The sequence below is a fragment of the Chiloscyllium plagiosum genome, chromosome 21, assembly GCF_004010195.1.
Source record: "Chiloscyllium plagiosum isolate BGI_BamShark_2017 chromosome 21, ASM401019v2, whole genome shotgun sequence".
Lineage (NCBI taxonomy): Eukaryota > Metazoa > Chordata > Chondrichthyes > Orectolobiformes > Hemiscylliidae > Chiloscyllium > Chiloscyllium plagiosum.
Window position 1 is genome coordinate 29,296,295 of NC_057730.1, and position 20,408 is coordinate 29,316,702.

Genomic DNA, 20,408 nt, shown 5'->3' on the forward strand with positions numbered 1-20,408 from the left:
GCAGGAGAATCGAAGTTTTGGGCATACGCCCTTCATCAGGAAAAGCATGTGCTACTGGAAGCACCTTGCTCAGTGCTGTTCTGCTATAACCTAATTTTGTACATAATAGCTCGCTGTAATACATTTCTGTTGAATTCTTCAGTGCAATGATATCCACTCCCAGTTCCTTCCATTACAAGGGATAATATTAGAATTGCCACATCAAGTACAATATCGTGGTGGCAGCAAAAGCATATCTTGGTTAGCAGCAATGGCAATCTATAAGAATATCTTGTTGGCAGATACTTGAAAAGCTAAATGAAGATCAACCAAGCAAGAGTTTGGACATTAGAGAATTTGTATAATCAATAGCATCAGATTCTGACCACCAGGGCATTGACCACCAAGAGGACACTTAATTTCTTTTTGTTTAAAAGTCAAGTTCTTTGAACATACAAGAAATTTCTCAGGGTGTTTTCCTAAAAACAAAGGCTGAAGTTATGTAATCAAAACTAAAGATTAAAGAATTGTATTGAATCACAGTCAGCACTGTACCTCTCTGTGTCTTGTGTTTTAAAAAGGGAAAAGCACAACAGACTGCTAATCCAATTGAATAAAGACAATTAAACATTCCTGAAAGCACAAATCCAAAGCTCTCCTGGAATAAAGTACAACTTAAAAATGCTTTTAAAAAGTCATTTTTCTATTTTAAAAAAACTTGCGCTTATTCAGACACCAATCATTTTGTTTGTTCACACTGGAGAGAAACCATACACTGCTCTGACTGTAGCAGGAGATTCATTGATTCCTCTGGTCTGCTTAAATGCCAGTGTGTTCACACCTTCATTAAACCCCTGCAATAATAACACTGCATGGATTCCTCACTGTGAACTGACTCATTCTGGACAATTCACCATTTGTCCCCCACCTACACCAGCACTTACTATAGGGCCACCCACTCCCACCCTCCCTCCCTCCCTCCCTCCCTTTCTCCCATTCCAGGAGAAACAGCCTGTAATACGACAGAAAGGGCTGAAGACGTGCAAGTCCTAGGCCACCTCCACTGTCAAATCCAAGCCACCCGATAACTAGAGGAAGAATGTTTCATCTTCTGCCTTGGGACCCTTCAACCCCATGGCATCAATGTCAACGTCATCAGTTTCCAAATCTGGCCGTCCCCACTACGTCCCAGATCCAACCCTCCAACTCGGCACCGCCCTCTTGACCTGTCCTACCTTGCCACCTATCTGTTCCACCCTCCCCACCCCACCACCACCTGCATCCACCTATCATCTTCCCAGCTACCTTCCCCCAACCCCATCCCCCACTCTCCTATTTGTCTCTCAGCCCTCTTCCCCCTCCACATTTCTGATGAAGGGCTTATGCTTGAAACGTTAACTCTCCTTTTCAGATGCTGCCTAACCGGCTGTGCTTTTCCAGCGCCACGCATTTCGACTCTGACTCTCCAGCATCGGCAGTCCTCACTTTCTTTGAAAACAAAAGAAATACAAAACTACCCTCTGGACAGAGAATACATGTTAGAAAGACAAATACTTGTATGCTAGCAATGATTTCTAGCATGTGCAACCAGCCTAGATCATACAAAGTTATTACTGACTGATTTACCAATCAAGTAAAAAGTCTGTAAGGACAAAAATTCCAACATGATGATTGTGTGGTGTTGTAGCAAGACAACAAAATTGTCAGATAAGTGCCACAAACAAATACCTCACCAGACACTCAGCATGAATTGTCAAACTCCAAAGCATTATATTGAAATTTGAAATATTAGTATTGTAAACTGTTTTGCCTGTAAAAATACTTTTCAAATTGACAAGTGTCTATATACAGCCATTTATATCTATATGGAATAAGTTTTTATCTTAGAAACAAACTTTATAGATATGCTCATGATATCATCACTGTTTCGGAACCTGTGACCTGAAGGTATAAGGTCTCATTCATCTTACATCAGGATCACTTGAAGCATGATATGCTGCTAGAAGCAAGCTGTTCATGCATAATTGTTAGCTGCAATAAACATTAATTGGATCCCTCAATATGACAGTATACAGACCAGTTTCTTATGTTAAAAGAAATAACATAAACATTGCTATACCAGATAGATTGTGGGCGGCACGGTGGCACAGCGGTTAGCACTGCTGCCTCGCAGCGCCAGAGACCCGGGTTCAATTCCCGACTCAGGCGACTGACTGTGTGGAGTTTGCAAGTTCTCCCCGTGTCTGCGTGGGTTTCCTCCGGGTGCTCCGGTTTCCTCCCACAGTCCAAAGATGTGCAGGTTAGGTGAATTGGCCATACTAAATTGCCCGTAGTGTTAGGTAAGGGGTAAATGTAGGGGTATGGGTGGGTTTCGCTTCGGCGGGTCGGTGTGGACTTGTTGGGCCGACGGGCCTGTTTCCACACTGTAATCTAATCTAATCTAATCTAATCTAATCTAAAAAGCAAAATTACATCAATATTCCGGACTGGTTTCTGGAATGGGAGTTATTCAATGATGAGAGGATGAGTAAATTGGATCTATAATGTTTGGAGTTTGAAGAATGTGCTCTGTGACTCTGAATGAGAGGTGATCTCAGTAAAGCATACAACCTTCTTTAAGAGCTTGACATGGTAAACACTGAAGTTGTTTCCTGTGGCTGGAAAATTTAAAACATGGACACCTGTCTCAGGATAAGGAAGCAATAATTTTGGACTGAGATGAGGAGAAAATTTTCCCACTCAGAGGTTTATGACCTTTGAAATTCTCTATTGCAGAGGGTTGTGGATGCATCATTCTTGAGTATATCTAAGTCACAATAGACCTTTAGTGTCTTGTATGCGTTTTACACAATAAGTGGGGAATTGGAGTTGAAGCAAAAGATCAGTCATGGTCATATTGAATGGTGCAGCAGGCTGGAGGGCTGTATGGTCAACTCCTGCTCTTGTTTCTTATGACCTAATTAGACAATAGACAATAGGTGCAGGAGTAGGCCATTCAGCCCTTCGAGCCTACACTGCCATTCAATATAATCATGGCTGATCATTCCTAATCAGTATCCTGTTCCTGCCTTATCTCCATAACCCTTGATTCCACTATCTTTGAGAGCTCTATCCAACTCCTTCTTAAATGAATCCAGAGAGTGGGCCTCCACTGCCCCCTGTGGCAGAGCATTCCACACAGCCACCACTCTCTGGGTGAAGAAGTTCCTCCTGAGCTCTGTCCTAAATGGTCTACCCAGTATGAACCTAAGCTGCACTCCCTCAAATTTCAGATTAGACAGTCATTGCAGTTGGAATATTGTATTATCATCCATTCTATATGTTTCACAGACTAATGCTGCCAACAAAGACCCAACCCAGCTGCTGACTCCCCATGATGCTGCCAAAGGGAAGCCACCTGTCAACAGACCCAGTAAGTTATCCACAGAACAAAGACCAGTATTTCCTAATGACATAGATAATCACCACTTCAGTGCCACTGTAGACTGACATGGAGATCAGTGCATTCAGTTATGGATACATGGATTAGAAAAACAGTTGTACCTGGGAGTAAAGAGATTTGTACTTGACATAGAGCAATAGTTGCACCTATGATAGAAAGATAGTTTCATGTAAGATACAGGGATAGATCTAGGTAATCCCGTGGCCTTCTGATAGCTGGGTGTTCTTTTGAGAACGTCTTTCACTCACTATGTATTTATGATTTGGAGATGCTGGTGTTGTACAATACCAGGTTATTGTACAACAGGTTTAATTGGAAGCAGACTAGCTTTCGGAAGGACGCTCCTTCATCAGGTGATAGTGGCGGGCTCAATCGTAACACAGAATTTATAGCAAAAATTTACAGTGTGATGTAATTAAAATTATACATTGAAAAATTGATTGTCTGTTAAGCCTTTCATCTGTTAGAATACAGTGATAGTTTCACTTCTTTTATGTGTAAATCACAAAACCTTTTTTTTAAAAGTTGCATTCTCGGGTTAGCTGTTAACAATGGTGTTAGCTAGACAATATGTTGAAGGTGTTGGCCCCTTGTGTTCTCTGTCTGTGCCATGATGTTTAGATTGATTCTAATCTAAAAAGTGAGATAACAGAGTTTTACATAAATTCATGTAGTTTTTGAGCTCAGAGTTTTCATGAATGCATGCAGTTTTTGAGCAAAGTACAATGTAACTCTGCAAGTACAAATTCACCCCACAAAATATATGTGTGCATGTGGGTCTTTGTCTGTGTGTCTGTCTGTGTGTGCGGGTGTCTCTCCGCGCATCTGTGGGTACCTGTGTCCGTGTGTATGTGAGAGTGGGTGTGTGTAGGAATATCTGTGCGTGTGTGTGTAATGCAATGGTGATCACCTGTAATGTGATATGAACCCAAGGTCCCGGTTGAGGCCCTCCCTATGGGTACCGAACTTAGCTATCAGCCTCTGCTCTGCCACTTTTCTCTGCTGCCTGTCCCGAAGTCCACCTTGGAGGATGGTCACCCGAAGGTCCGAGGCTGAATGTCCTGGACCACTGAAGTGTTCCCCAACTGGGAGGGAACCCTCCTGTCTGTTGATTGTTTTGCGATGCCCATTCATCCGTTGTGGTAGCGTTTGCTCCATTTCCCCAATGTACCATGCCTTCAGGCATCCTTGCCTGCAACGTATAAGATAGACAATGTTGGCTGAGTCACATGAGTACCTGCCATGTACAAGGTGGGAAGTGTTCCCACGTGTAATAGTGGTATCTATATCCACAATCTGACACGTCTTGCAGCGTCCACCATGACATGGTTGTCTCAGCCAACGTTGTCTATCTTATACGTTACAGGCAAGGATGCCCGGAGGCATGGTACATTGGGGAAACCGAGCAAAGGCTACGACAACGGATGAATGGGCATCGCACAACAATCAACAGACAGGAAGGTTGCCTCCCAGTTGGGGAACACTTCAGTGGTCCAGGAGATTCAGCCTCGGACCTTCGGGTCACCATCCTCTAAGGTTGACTTCGGGAAAGGCAGCAGAGAAAAGTGGCCGAGCAGAGGCTGATAGCTAAGTTCGGTACCCATAGGGAGGGCCTCAACCGGGACCTTGGGTTCATGTCACATTACAGGTGATCACCATTGCACTACACACACACACAGATATTCCTACACACACACACTCTCACATACACACGAACACAGGTACACACAGACGTGCACACAGACACGCACGTGTACACACACACGCACGTGTACACACACACGCAAATCAATCTAAACATCAGGTCATAGACAGAGAACACAGGGGGCTAACACCTTCAACATATTGTCTAGCTATCACTATTGTTAACAGCTAACCCGAGGATGCAACTTTTAAAAAAAAAGGGTTTTGTGATTTACACATGAAAGAAGTGAAACTATCACTGTATTCGAACAGATGAAAGGCTTAACAGACAATCAATTTTTCAATGTATAATTTCAGTTACATCACACTGTAAATTGTTGCTATAAATTCTGTGTTACGATTGAGCCCTCCACAATCACCTGATGAAGGAGCGTCGCTCCGAAAGCTCGTGTGCTTCCAATTAAACCTGTTGGACTATAACCTGGTGTTTTGTGATTTTAAACCCACTATGTAAGTTGACAGCATTAACTGGGCCAAAGAAAAGGGTGCAATCTGTATATACTTCCAAACATTTCTGTTGGGGAATAATGTTTCATCTGAACAAGTTTCCCACATTAGCATGAGTGTCTGAAATATTATTTTAAAGTGAAAAGTTATTTTTCATTTTGGATTTATGGAAGAAGAATCTTTGCAATTCAGACAGCTTCTGTCGTGTATGCTGTGGAAGAAATTTCACACAGCCAGAGCCACCATGTCTGCACTCTGGCACAGCAGGTCACACTCAACTTCAGTAAATTGTCACAACACATTGGCTATTCAAACTGTACTTGCAAGAGTTACATTGTACTTTGCTCAAAAACTGCATGCATTCATGAACTCTGAGCTCAAAAACTGGCAAGAGCTGCGTTGCTAAGGTGCTGCCTTTCCAGCTCTAACGCTTTTCATTCAACCAGGGCTGAGCAGGAATCTATTGTCCCTTGACTCGCTGTAATGAATTTCAAACAGTCTTCAAGGAGGGTGGCCAGGATCTGAAGAATGATGGGTTTCATCCATGAACTGATACAACTTGGGCAGGAGCTGTGGGCAATGGATTGATGGGGTGGAGGTGTGAGGTGTGGATTGATGGGGGTGGGGCTTTGAGTGTGGATTGACAGGGTGTGAGTTGGTGGATTGATGGAGGGGGGCTGTGGGGTGACTGGGTAGGGTTGTAAGTTGTGGATTGATAGGTTGGGGTTGTGAGTCACCAATCACCTAAATATCTGTGTTATGGACATTTGGGCCTGTCAGCATGGGTGTTCTCAGTACTGTGTTGACAGATACATGAACATACATGATAGTATGGGTAGATATCCCATATCTCTCTTAACATCATCAGAAAATTGGACAAATTCACGAAGCTGTCTGCCCATCAATCCTCAACTATATACCCAAAATAATCCTACCGATGTATCATATAACTTCTTCCACCTAAGGGAAGGCCCAGCACAGAACAAATAGCATGGGGTCCTGGCATTACTGCTGTTGTGCCCAACCATAAGGTGTTTTCTGGACTTTGAGGTCCACAATACAAAATGTTCTGTTTCATAGAGCTGACATCCTTTAATTGATCAGTCATAAGTTAATTAAAAAGATGCTGCTGCATTTTATTTGGAATCACTTATGCTGTATGGGTAATCCAGTGACTCCTGTCCCAGTGCCACAGAATTATACACAGCCTTCATTCTCCATGCAAGACTAAAGGCAGGAACTCAAAAGTGGACAATGTTAAATCTCACTGCACTGTTGTTGCCCCTGGGCAGAAGAAACATGGCACTGCTTTTATCCAGTACCAGCTGAGTTGAAAATTCACAAGGAAGTTCTCATGTACCTTAAATTCTGATACCACAACATTAGTTAATGTCATGACACTAATGTGCCTCCTCATTTCCATTGTTGGAAATATATTACAGATAATACCATATGTGTTTATAGTATTGATTCTTCCCCTAAAATACAGGTGCTGCTGAAACCCCAAAACCCAAAGTTATAATACAAGGTCCTGTGCGTCACACCACACTTAATTCGGAGCACTTTCCAGAGCCAACACACAACATCAAGGATATCATCAGACAATATGAACAACCATCAACTCAGAAGAAAACTGGGCTAATCAGGTAAAACTAAGTGCACCTTGTAAATATTGCAAGGGCCGCAAAGCAGAAGGATGTAGCTTGGTACCCATAATTCCACGGGTGGCATTCTATAACAACCATACCATAAGGGAAGAAAGCCAGAAAGAAAGCATGGAGAGGGTGGGAGACGATTTAGTTGACTGATATTTTCTCAAACTATAAGGACTGGGATCAAATTTGTTCTATTGGAGGGGACAATGGACCAGATTTCTTTAACCTAGAGCTGACAAAAGTCCAAACAGATCTGTGCTTCTTAGTGGAATACAAGAATTCAACCATGACTTAAAATTGTAATAAACTTAGTGTGTGGATAAGATTAAATACTTGTGTTTCCCTGTTGTCAGAAAACAAGGTGGTAAAATATTTGCCAAGAAAATGGACCCTCATGAAGAGGCAATGTTTATCTTGCAACGACAGATAATACCACATGTCTCCCAGGTAATACATCAAACTAATGAGCAGAACTTCTGAAAAATGCTCTGTTTCTGTTTCAAACTAGAGGAATAATGTATGTAAAAACCTCTGCATGGCTGTTCTCTGTCTGCTTTATGTTCACATGGAATTTTTGGTACTTTCTTTGAGGGAATTGGCAGAATGTTTGCTTCAATTGTAAGAGGCACAGAAATATAAGTAACTTTTAACAGGCAGTCATCATATATGTGAGCCATCTGAGTTAGGGTGACCACATGCTGCTTTTCAAGCTGCTTAAAGGACATGATTAAAAGGAACGACATTAGCAGTAAAACATACAAAATATTTTTCTTCTGCAAAATAACTAATAGCTGTGCATAGGTTTGGTGGTTAATCTCAAATTACTATTTTGCAATACTTACTTAACGATTAGCAACTTCTTGAAATTTCAACGGTTAGAAGAAAGAAGAAATTGCCGTCTTTCTTAAAGTGCTTTTTGCTTCCAGTCAGTTGCTGGTTTTTGAATTTACTTTAACCAACTGTGTCACAATTTAGATATGATTTAGAAATAAAGTATATGGCTTTTATCTGAATAGATAGGGGATACAATAAAATCAGCACACCTTTCAGGAGCATTTGCAGCCCATGTCTATCAGGAGTGGTGGGTGGTCTGGGAGTTAGGCTGCAAGATTCCTGGAGATCTGTTTGAGAAAGGTCTTTCATCCATCTTAGGCATGGTTCCTAACACCATAGGGTGTTTTTAAAAATTATTTATTCATTTTGTTGGATGTGGGTACCACTGACTGACCAGCATATTGCCCATCCCTAGTTGCCCTTGAGAAGGTGGTGGTGGGCTGCTTTCTCAAACCACTGCAGTCCACCTGCAGTGGGTTGATCCACAGTACCATTGGGAAAGGAATTCCAGGATTTTGACCCAGCGACGGTGAAGGAACAGCGATATATTTCCAACTCAGGATGGTGAGTGGCTTGGAGGGAAACTTGAAGATGGTGTTCCTATATATTTGCTGCCCTTGTCCTTCTAAATGGAAGTGGTTGTGGAAGGTGCTGTCTGAGGATCTTTGGTGAATTTCTGCAGTGCATCTAGTAGATAGTACACATTGCTGCTACTGAGCGTCAGTGGTGGAGGGAATGAATGTTTGTGGATGCAGTGCCAACCAAACGGGCTGCTCTGTCCTGGATAGCGTCAAGCTTTTTGAGTGTTGTTTGGGCTGCATTAATCCAGGCAGGTGGGGAATATTCCGTCACACTCCTGACTTGTGCCTTGTAGGTGGTGGACAGGCTTTCAGGAGTCAGGAGGTGAGTTACTTGCCACAGTATTCCTAGCCTCTAGCCTACTCTTGTAATCACTGTGTTTGGTGAGTCCAGTTGAGTTTCGGATCAATGATAACTCCCAGGATGTTGATTGTGAGGATTCAGTGATGGTAACACCACTGAATGTCAAGGTGGTTAGATTGACTCATACTGATGATGGTCATAGCCTGGCATTTGTGTGGCATGAATGTTATTTTCCATTTGTCAGCCAATGCCTGGATATTGTCCAGATCTTGTTTCATTTGGACATGGACTGCTTCAGTGTCCAAGGAATCATGAATGGTGCTGAACATTGTGCAATCATCATGTGACCAGGAAATTCCTCAGTCCCAGCCTGTGGTAGACTGATAAATAAAGTTAGATCACATGGGATTCAGGGAGCACTTGCTAATTGGATACAAAATTGGCTTGGTGGTAGGAGAGAGAGTGTAGTGATGGATGTTTGTTGTTTGGACTGGAGGCCTGTGACCAGCAATGTTCCGCTGGGATTGATGCTGGGTTCACTGTTGTTTGTCATTTATATAAACAATTTGGATGAGAATTTAGGAGGCATGGTTAGTAAGTTTGCAGAGGACACCAACGTTGGTGGTACAGTTGCCTCTGAAGACGATTATCTAAGAATACAAAGGGGTCTTGATGATTTGGGCCAATGGCTTGAGGTGTATAAGTTGGATAAATGCAGGGTATTGAATTTTGGTAAAACCATCAAGGGCAGGACATACACAGTTTATGGTAGGACCCTGGATAGTTTGGTGAACAGAGAGACCCCGGAGTTCAGGTATATAGTTCTTTGAACGTTGCTTCGCAGGTGGACAGGGTGGTTCAAAAGGCATGTAACACATTTACCTTCATTGCTCAGATCACTGAATATAAGGGTTGGGATGTCATGTTCAGGTTGTACAGAACGTTGGTGAGGTCACTTTTACAGTACTGCATATAGTTCTGATCACCCTGCTATAGGAAAGATATTAATCAGTTGGAGAGAGTTCCGAAAAGATTTACCAGGATGTTGTCAGGGCTATAGGGTTTGGGTTCTAAGAAGTGGCTGGATAGGCTGGGATCTTTTTCACTGGAGCCTAGGAAGTTGAGCGGTGACCTTACAGAGGTTTATAAAATCATGAGGGACATAGATAAGGTGAATAACAAAGGTCTATTCCCTAAGGTAGGAGAGCACAAAACTAGGGGGCAAAGATTTAGAAGGAACGTGAAGCATAACGTTTTCACTCAGAGGGTAGCTCATGTGGAATGAAGTGGTAGATGCAGGTACAGTACAACATTTAAAAGACATTTGGATAGGTAGATGAATAGGAAAGTTTAAGAGGGATTTGGGCCAAATGCAGGCAAGTGGGACTGGTTTAGTTTGGGAAACTTGGTTGGCATGGACAAGTTAGACCAAAGGGTTTGCTTCCGTGCTGTACAACTCTATGACTCTAAGCTGTTAAATCAGGAGGCAAGCACACTAGCTCACCTGGAGTGCCAGTTTTCACCCTGAAGGAAGTCTACAGATGAGGATTTGCTGGTGTGTAAGCTTCCAGCACAGCAACTGGCTGGACCTATGCTGCTTTATTTTCTCACAGGATGTGGGCATAGCTGCCTAAGCCAGCACTTAGTGCCCATCCCTACTTTCCCTCAAGAATGATTTGGAGATGCCGGTGTTGGACTGGGGTGTACAAAGTTAAAAATCACGCAACACCAGGTTATAGTCCAACAGGTGACATGGAGCAACTAACATGCTGTTTACTTACATCACATGGACTGCAGAGGCTCAAGAAGGTTGGTCTCCAACACCTTCTTGAGGGAAGTTAAAAATCACACAACACCAGGTTGTAGTCCAACAGGTTTAATTGGAAGCACACTAGCTTTCGGAAGGACGCTCCTTCATGAGGTAATTGTGGAGGGCTCGATCGTAACACAGAATTTATAGCAAAAATTTGCAGTGTGATGTAACTGAAATTATACATTGAAAAATTGATTGTCTGTTAAGCCTTTCATCTGTTAGAATACAGTGATAGTTTCACTTCTTTCATGTGTAAATCACAAAACCCTTTTTTTTTAAATGTTGCATTCTCGGGTTAGCTGTTAACAATGGTGATAGCTAGACAATATGTTGAAGGTGTTAGCCCCCTGTGTTCTCTGTCTATGACCTGATGTTTAGATTGATTCTAATCTAAAAAGTGAGATAACAGAGTTTTACATAAATTCATGCAGTTTTGAGCTCAGAGTTCTACATGAATATATGCAGTTTTTGAGCAAAGTGCAATGTAACTCTGCAAGTACAAATTCACCGCACAAAATATATGTGTGTGTGTGTGTGTGTGTAGTGAGTGCAGAGTATCTTAAGTCTGTGAGGGAGTGCATGTGTGAGTGGGTGTCTGTGTGCGCGTCTGTGTGTACCTGTGACTGTGTGTATGTGAGAGTGGGTGTGTGTAGGAATATCTGTGTGTGTGTGTGTAGTGCAATGGTGATCACCTGTAATGTGACATGAACCCAAGGTCCCGGTTGAGGCCTTCCCTATGGGTACCGAACTTAGCTATCAGCCTCTGCTCTGCTGCCTGTCCCGAAGCCCACCTTGGAGGATGGTCACCCGAAGGTCCGAGGCTGAATGTCCTGGACCACTGAAGTGTTCTCCAACTGGGAGGGAAACCCTCCTGTCTGTTGATTGTTGTGTGGTGCCCATTCATCCGTTGTCGTAGCCTTTGCTTGGTTTCCCCAATGTACCATGCCTCCGGGCATCCTTGCCTGCAACGTATAAGATAGACAACGTTGGCTGAGTCACATGAGTACCTGCCATGTACAAGGTGGAGGTGTTCCCACGCGTAATACTACCACTATTATGCGTTGGAACACCTCCCACCTTGTGTACACACACACACACACACAGACAAAGACCCACATGCACACATATATTTTGTGCGGTGAATTTGTACTTGCAGAGTTACATTGCACTTTGCTCAAAAAGCAAAAATTTGCAGTTGATTTACACATGAAAGAAGTGAAACTATCACTGTATTCTAACAGATGAAAGGCTTAACAGACAATCAATTTTTCAATGTATAATTTCAGTTACATCACACTGCAAATTTTTGCTATAAATTCTGTGTTACGATCGAGCCCTCCACAATTACCTCATGAAGGAGCGCCCTTCCGAAAGCTAGTGTGCTTCCAATTAAACCTGTTGGACTATAACCTGGTGTTGTGTGATTTTTAACTTCCCTCAAGAAGGTGTTGGAGACCAACCTTCTTGAGTCTCTGCAGTCCATGTGATGTAAGTAAACAGCATGTTAGTTGCTCCATGTCCCCATCCCCACTCTTCCCAGCCCAACAGCCTTGCCCCAACAATCCCACTAACAGGACAAGTAAGTCACTTGTCACAATGAGATAGCACACTGATGGGGAAAGTACCAAGAACGATGGGCCATCATGAATGAGGATGTGTCCTTCCACCAATTGTTCTGAAGGGGAAGGGGGTGAATTGGTGAAAATTGAATTGGATAAGATCTTGTTATTGTTCCTATTTTACTGAAACAGAAGCCAGCACCTGCACCATCAAGGGATAAGAATTCCAAAGAAGCCGTTGCCATGGTGAAGCCTGTCAGTGGCGTGACACAGAAGAGCAGCACCCGACCAGTGCCAGCTGTCTCTGCCAGGCACCCTGTGTTCTCGGGAGGTCAGTGACCAGGATACAGCTCTATTCACTTTAGATGAAGTAATTGTCATTCTTGAACCCTTGTGGTTTACAATGACACAGCCCCTGATTAAGCATGCAAAATCTTTTGCATGATGTGAAACCACACAATGAAGGATGGGACAGTGGGTGATACTGAGTCGACTCCTTCCTCAGTCAGTTCTCAACTGGAGTGGCATCAAACTGACTAGATGCAAACTGTATCTGGATGTTTTATCATCTTCCCTATTAAGAAACTAAAAGCCATGCACAAAGAATGCACTTGATAGATGTGTCTTTTCATGACTGGATATCCCATTATTGTTATCACATATCATTCAGTCAATCTGAGGTTATGCAGTCATTTGGATCACCAGTGCTGTGGAATTGGGATGAACTGGTCTGTGACTGGAAATAAAAATTGAAGTGATGTAAAAATAAGCTGCAACCAACTCCATCTCACAAAAATATTACATGTGCCCTTCATTGTAATGCTGTACTACCTGGCCTTTGGGTATCAAAATATTTAATACAGAAAGGACTTTTGGGATAAGGGAAGTGACAGTAGAAGGAAAGGGACAGCCCCAGTGTTGCTCCTGTCCCATATCCTGGCTGCAGCTCCCAGGACTCTAGCCCAACAGGCTCCCTAGAGCCCTAGGCCCTCATTAATGATCTGTGATACCTCCTGTTACTTATACATATAATTCCTACATATCACATATACTTTACTTTCCAGTCATCATCTGGATTAAAGTATGATGGCAAAGACTGGACTTGCAGTCCCTCTAGAATAGAGAATTAAGGAGTAATCTAATTGAGGTGTTTAAGCTGAATGAAGGAATTGCTGTGAGAGATAGAGAGAAACTATTTCCTCTGATGGGGCCCAAGGTAACATAACCTTAAAATTAGAGCTCAGCAGAACAGATATAATGTCAGGAAGCAGTTATTCAGACACAAAATAATGGAAATGTGGAACACTCTCCCTTAAATAACTGCTGAGACCGAGAGAAAAAAGATTACAAAAATGAGACTTATAGGTTCTACTGGGTAAGGGTATTAGATGTTAGGAAACCAAAATGGGAAGATGAAGTTGAGACACAGATCAGCCATGATCTGACTGAATGCTCAAAGAAACTTAAGGGATTGAATGGCGTCCTGTTGTTCCTGTGTTCCTCCCGTGTCTAATTTACAGCTCGCACATGACTATTAAGCTGTGGGCTTTGTGCTGATTTCCAATCACACTTGAATGCTGATCTGCAGCTGTGGTGATAAACCTCCCCCAACTAGCAGCCCACTCATCAACTTGTAACACTGAGTAGATCAGGGAATATTCTGTAGTATGAAATAGCAAATTGTTGTGGTGTGCTGCACCTTGCACTGAACACATTGTTGCAGAAGGAGAAACATAATGATCATGCTATGTTTTCAAAGAAAGAGTCTGATGTGACCAGGCTCCTTGCAGCTGCTCACTTGACTGGGGCAAGGCTTCATACTGTCACCATTCAGTCACGAGACACTGTGCAGTCACATGGCTCATCAATGCTAGTGGAGTTAGAACGAACTTATCTGTGACTTGGAATAAAAATTGAAGCAATGTAAAATGAGCTGCTACTAACTCCATCTCACAAAATCAAGATAAATGCTCTTCAGCATATCCTTCATTGTAAGGCTGTATCAGCTGCCCTTTGGGGGTATCAAAATGTTTAGTGCAGAAGGGGACTGCTGGGGTAAGGGAAGGGGCAGTGGATGTTAAGTAAGAGATCACACCACCTGCAGCTTGTACTTCATACAGTACAGGTACTGTGCTGTGAGGATGAAGTCGGTTTTGGCATCAACCAGTATAACCTGGATGGATTCAGAATTGCCAACTTCAATGACCTCGGTAACTGCCACGCCTTCATTCAGAATACCATCTCGTCTAAAGTAGCTAAACCTGACCCTCTACAGTTCTTTGAAACTCTTCCTCTTATGGGCCTAACTGTGCCACTAGAGGGAGCAAAGTGTATTGTGTTTATGCTGCAATGCGTTTAGCATTGTGCTTGACATAACTGAATAGCTGGAAGTTTGCAGAAGCTGTGAGATCAGTGTGTGAGGCTTGCAGCTGTGATCTGTGTGAAAGTGACGTGCAGCATGTGACTGTTAGACCTGAGTTCTGATTGCTCGAAATTGTTGATGGGTGAATGGTGGAGATGTGGTACATTAAGCATTGTGTGGGGTTGGCAGTGTAGTGGGTACAAGATGGCATTTTAAGATGTATTCTCTAACCTTGTCCATTTGTGTGAGATCATTTAACATTTTCTGGGACTTCAGGTATCATGATCTTCATGGCTATCCACTTCCAGATTATTACTAAGTATCTGTCTGGAGGGCCTCCTGGACCCTTTACACGAGGTGATATCTTTCCCCGTTCTACCTCCTGTACTGGAGAACCTAGGAACCTACTCTGGGATATTGTTCCCTTGATCCTCTTTCTTCTTTCTAAGAACCACTTACACAGGTATTTCCAAGATGCAGGCCTATTTTAAGAAACGCAGGATTGCTTTATTTGAGAGCCTTGCTCAGCATGAGGACTCTCAGCAATCAGTTAATGTTAAGGCATGCCATAATCATGCAGATGAGGTGACATTTACTTGATACCTATATCATTTCCACTGAGTGCAGGCTAATTGTGTGCCACGATCTTTGTATCCAATAATGATCTGATCCAAATTTTAGTCTCAACTCATTTCAGAACCTTGCAGTGCACAAAAATTGCTTGCAACGTTTCCCTGACAACACTTTAAAGTAATCAGTACTATGTAGGCTGTGACACAGCCTGAGTGACGTGAAGAAACTAAATGAAAGCATATTCTTTCTTCCACTTGCACCTCCCAGCATCAATTTCCCGAGAGCTGACAGGAGAAGATGAGAGGATCCAGACACAGCTCCATGGGCAGCCCACTGAAGGATACTACACTTACAGCAAAATGTCCTGCGACCTCTGTATCCGCAAAGAGGTACTGGAATATAAATGGTTATTCAAATCCAGAATGGTTGAAAAAGATGACAATATCCAGAAAAACAAACGTTCGAAGTACTTGCCTCATATCAAATGAAGTTGGAAGGTATGGAGTGGAATATGGGTGGATCATAACCTGAGCTGCAGCTTTATCCAAACTATAATAGGTCTCAGAACCTGAACTCTTTGCATTTTGGTCTGGGTATGGGCCCAACAAGCAAGAAGCTGAAAATGTGTTGCTGGAAAAGCGCAGCAGGTCAGGCAGCATCCAAGGAGCAGGAGAATCGACGTTTCAGGCATGAGCCCTTCTTCAGCAAGGGCTCATGCCCGAAACGTCGATTCTCCTGCTCCTTGGATGGCGCCTGGCCTGCTGCGCTTTTCCAGCAACACATTTTCAGCTCTGATCTCCAGCATCTGCAGTCCTCACTTTCTCCAACAAGCAAGGAGTTGACCTGGAGTGCAACAAGAGGGACCGTAGAAGTGGGGGCTGCAGAGACTACATAGGGGGATGGAGGATAGGTAGAAACGGAGAATAGGGTACTGGAGAATGGATACCAGGGTGTTCGCCTTAAGGGGCTGGTATTGAGCTTGTTAGAAAAGAGCTGTCTGCTATATCCCCTGTTATTACCAGGCTACAGTCTGTGCTTCTTAAATCACAGCTCAGCCAGACAATGTGCTAAGTAGAAGAGGGGTTGCATGAGAGGTTAAACACTAAAAGAAAACCCAAAGAACTGCAGATGCTGGAAATCAGAAACAGAAACAGCAATTGCTAAGAAAACTCAGCAAATCTGGAAGCATCTCTGAAAAGACAGCAGCGTTAATATTTCATATCCAGTGACCCTTCTTCAGAACGACCCATTCTGAAGAAGGATCTCTGGACCTGAAATGTTAACTCTGCTTTCTTTCCACAGATGCCGCCAGACTTGTTGAGTTTTCCCAGCAATTTCTGTTTTGTATATGAGCGATTACATTTGTGAAGCACATTCCTGTGCTCAGTTAAGTAAAGTCAGCAATTCATATTCCTGTTCATTCCACTTCATATTGTATTTTTCTCCCCCTGCTTCAGGTGTTTTATCCCAAGGAGAGTTTCCACAGCCCGGTGATACTGGATCTTATTTTCAGACAGGTGCGGAAATTAATGGACACTCAATTTCTTCCAGAGAAAGGACGTTAATTGTGGAACAATTTATCTCAGATCTCAGCCTTTGCATGGGTTAGCTCAGTATCACTGTTCCCTAGCTCACTTCTGAATGTAGGTACTGCTTTTGAGGGGTACCTTTTGTGAGTATTCATTATTGTGCCTGCCTCCCTGCAATCCATCCAGCTTTCAGTACTCAGTCATATGGCATACAATCTCATCATAAAGCGCATTGTTCATTCCTAGGATAACTTATTTATATATATATATATAGAACATAGAACGTAATTGCGCAGTACAGGCCCTTCGGCCCTCGATGTTGCGCCGACTTAAGAAAAGTTCGAAGAGAGCGGCAATTTTTTAAAAATTTAAAAACGTATAGCATATAAAAACTTGTATATTTTTATGAAAACACAAACATGACTCAAAAACTGTTTTAAATTCTATGCCTTTTATTAAGGATAGATTTCAGGACCCCTTATTGCTGACGATTATTCCCATACCTTGAGATTTTCCCCCAGTTCAGCTTTGTTTTCTTTTCTGCTCTCAATACCATTCAATAACTGTGTTGCTGTCATCACAAAAGTATATCAGATATAATTGAGCATGAGAAGCTTTTCTTGATTGGAGTGATTATTTTTATTGATTCATGAGATGTGGGCATCTCTGGCTGGGCCAGTATTCATTGTGGCACAGTGGTTAGCACTGCTGCCTCACAGCGCCAGAGACCCAGATTCAATTCCTGCCTCAGGCGACTGACTGTGTGGAGTTTGCACATTCTCCCCGTGTTTGCGTGGGTTTCCTTCGGGTGCTCCGGTATCCTCCCACAGTTCAAAAATGTGCAGTTTAGGTGAATTGGCCATGCTAAATTGCCCGTAGTGTTAGGTGAATGGGTCTGGATGGGTTGCACTTCAGCAGGTCGGTGTGGACTTGTTGGGCTGAAGAGCCTGTTTCCACACTGTAAGTATTCTAATCTAATTGCCGTTAAAAGTCCAGCCGTGGGTCTGGAGTCACATATAGACTAGACCTGGTAAGGACAATTTCCTTCCTTAAAGGGCATTAGTGAGCCAAATGCATTTTCCCTGATAATTGGCAACAGATTCATAATCATCATTAAACTCTTAATTCTAGATTTTTATTGGATTTATATTCCACCATGAGCCATGGTGGGTTTCAAACCCATGTCTCCAGAGTCTCTGTATTAATAGTCCAGTGATAATATCACTAGGCCATCACCTCTTCTCACTTGATGATATGTATTTAGATTGGTTCAAATATTAAATTGCTCCTTCTCCTGCATTCTGTAGCTATTTTGCTCAATTGTGAGGTTTTTCTGCTTTAACCTGCTTTTGTCCCACTTTACCTGCTATCTGACTGCCCTGATACCTGGGGATTAAGCTTCCGTAAGATCAATGGTTTCAGTGTATTTCAACACCTATGTCAGATAATTTCCAATTTATAGTTTTTGTTATCAGAACTTCCAACTCAGACATAATGACTGATTTAGCCAGCGCTACCTGTAAACATGATGATGCCCTCTTCCGCGGTTACATTAGAGCCTGGGTGTCTCTGGAGAAGGAGCACGCAGTCTCCACCAACACCCTGGAGTTGTTCAGGGAGAGGTGTGCGCCGCAAGAAGTGGAGTGCATTATTTCCCCCTCCAACTCTATTTTGATTGAATCCCTGTCCTCCCCTTTACTGTTTGATCACACAGTATTGCCTTTTGTGAAGGGCAGTGCTTGTCACTGGCCACTCGGGTGTTTCCTTTCTTCCTGGTGGTGGAAATTGAATAAAGATTCGTACACCTTGTGTCTCTCACTGTGTCTCACACCTGCAGACACACAACAAAAAGAAGAAAAAAAAACATGATGATGAAATACAGACATTAGTCTGTGATGCTGGAAACTAAGAGGAAGTTAAAATTATGTGTGTTTTTTTAAGCTACTTTAGTTACAATAGATGAACAGTACATGTAACTGAGTCTCATGCTGCTGTATAAGTAAAGAACTATTACAATAGCTTTGACATTGTGAAAGCACAGCAAAATAAATTGCATGCTGGTAAAGTGTTAAAACATAAAGTAGTTACTTTATGCTGTGTCCTGAATACCTATTGTTTCAGGATCACTAATTTTGCCAAGTATAAAAACAGGCAGATCAGGTAGGTTCAGGTTAGATATTGATTCCGATTGTTTCATGGAAGAGACTTAAGCAGAGATAACAGAAAAGATCAGAAGTGGAATCATAACAAGGACCAGACCAAGAAAAGCAAGGAGTGAGATCACAGCAAGACACAGGGTGACATCATAGCAAGATGGGATGACCACAGCAAGTTGGGGTAGGATCATAGGAACATTACTGAGATGATGGAGTGTATTGGTTGAAAGGTGACTGAATAGAAGTTTATAAAATAATGAGAGGTGTAGATAGAGTTAATGGTAGTTGTCTTTTCCCTCGGATGGGGGTTTTCAAGACTAGGGGGCACATTTTTAAGGTGAGTACAGAGAGATTTAAAAAAGACATGCGGGTTTTTTGCACAGAAGGTGGTTCACGTGTGGATTGAACTTCCTGAGGAAGTGGTGGATGCAGGTACAATTACAACATTTAAAAGACATTTGGATAATTGCATGAATAAGAAAGGTTTGGATGGATATGGGCCAGGAGCAGGCAGGTGGGTCTAGTTTAGTTTGGGACTATGTTTGGCATGGACTAGTTGGACTGAAGGGTTTATTGCCAAACTTTTGGGAACTAAGTAGGAGTCAGCAACCCAGTTCCCTGGTGTTTGTGCCCAACATTTACTTTTATTAAATTTGGATCAAAAGTTTTATTTTAAAATTGCAAAAAAAACCTGAAGTGGATCATAAATACGGTAATCTAATTCTCTCTTGAATTAGTACATTTGCCTTTTCTCTGAGGTAACATATTTTCATCACCAGCACCAGCTTTTTCCCTCTCCCTCATCTCCACATTACCATGACAGCTAAGGCAGCTCAGAATAGGAATCAAAACTCAAACTGTCTGTATGTCAGTGAGGAGACATGTGTCCCCCTTATTACTATTCCCTAACTGGCTAGTGGGAAATGCAAGTGATTATAGAGTCCAGATAAGTCTGATGCAGATCTTTGGAAGAATCATTGTCAAAGCTCAATGTTAACCTTAATGTGTAAGACTGGGAATCAAACATTACAAAAGTAGACAGATACACCAAAGGAAAAGAGTGGGAAAACATAAGGAGTTTGGATAGTTTAAATGGCATAACAGTTAAAAGCTGGGAATAAATCAAGGCATTTGGACATTTATGTGCAGAATATTGGATAACCTGAAATAAGCTACAGGTGCCAATCTGATTGAAGGCATAGAGGTTTATATATTGAATAACAAATACTGCAGGCTGGAATTTATATCAAATAACTGAGACTTGAAAGTGAGTTTTCGACTGTACTCTGATTAAGGGGTTTGAGTGTTTATTTTCTCTCTTGAAGATATTGTGTAATTTCCTATTAATGTTTTGTTTGATATTCCTTTAATTCTGAGAAGATTGTGAGTGACACGTTCTCTGAAACCTGTGTGCGACTGAACAAAGAGGAGCAGATGAAGATGAAATCATTACTAGGTCAGTCATCCAAGCCT

The 20,408-nt window shown here is 42.4% G+C and overlaps 1 protein-coding gene across 1 annotated transcript in view; it reads left to right on the forward strand.

Annotated features, from left to right (window-relative positions):
* The window catches only part of myo15aa (myosin XVAa), a 205,391-nt gene that overhangs the window by 136,371 nt on the left and 48,612 nt on the right, over positions 1-20,408 (forward strand). Inside the window, exons 38-44 of the mRNA XM_043711624.1 lie at positions 3,310-3,391; positions 7,062-7,218; positions 7,581-7,674; positions 12,508-12,646; positions 15,518-15,639; positions 16,708-16,767; positions 20,316-20,391. Coding sequence (XP_043567559.1) covers positions 3,310-3,391; positions 7,062-7,218; positions 7,581-7,674; positions 12,508-12,646; positions 15,518-15,639; positions 16,708-16,767; positions 20,316-20,391 — 730 coding nt within the window. The remainder of the gene's footprint in view (positions 1-3,309; positions 3,392-7,061; positions 7,219-7,580; positions 7,675-12,507; positions 12,647-15,517; positions 15,640-16,707; positions 16,768-20,315; positions 20,392-20,408) is intronic.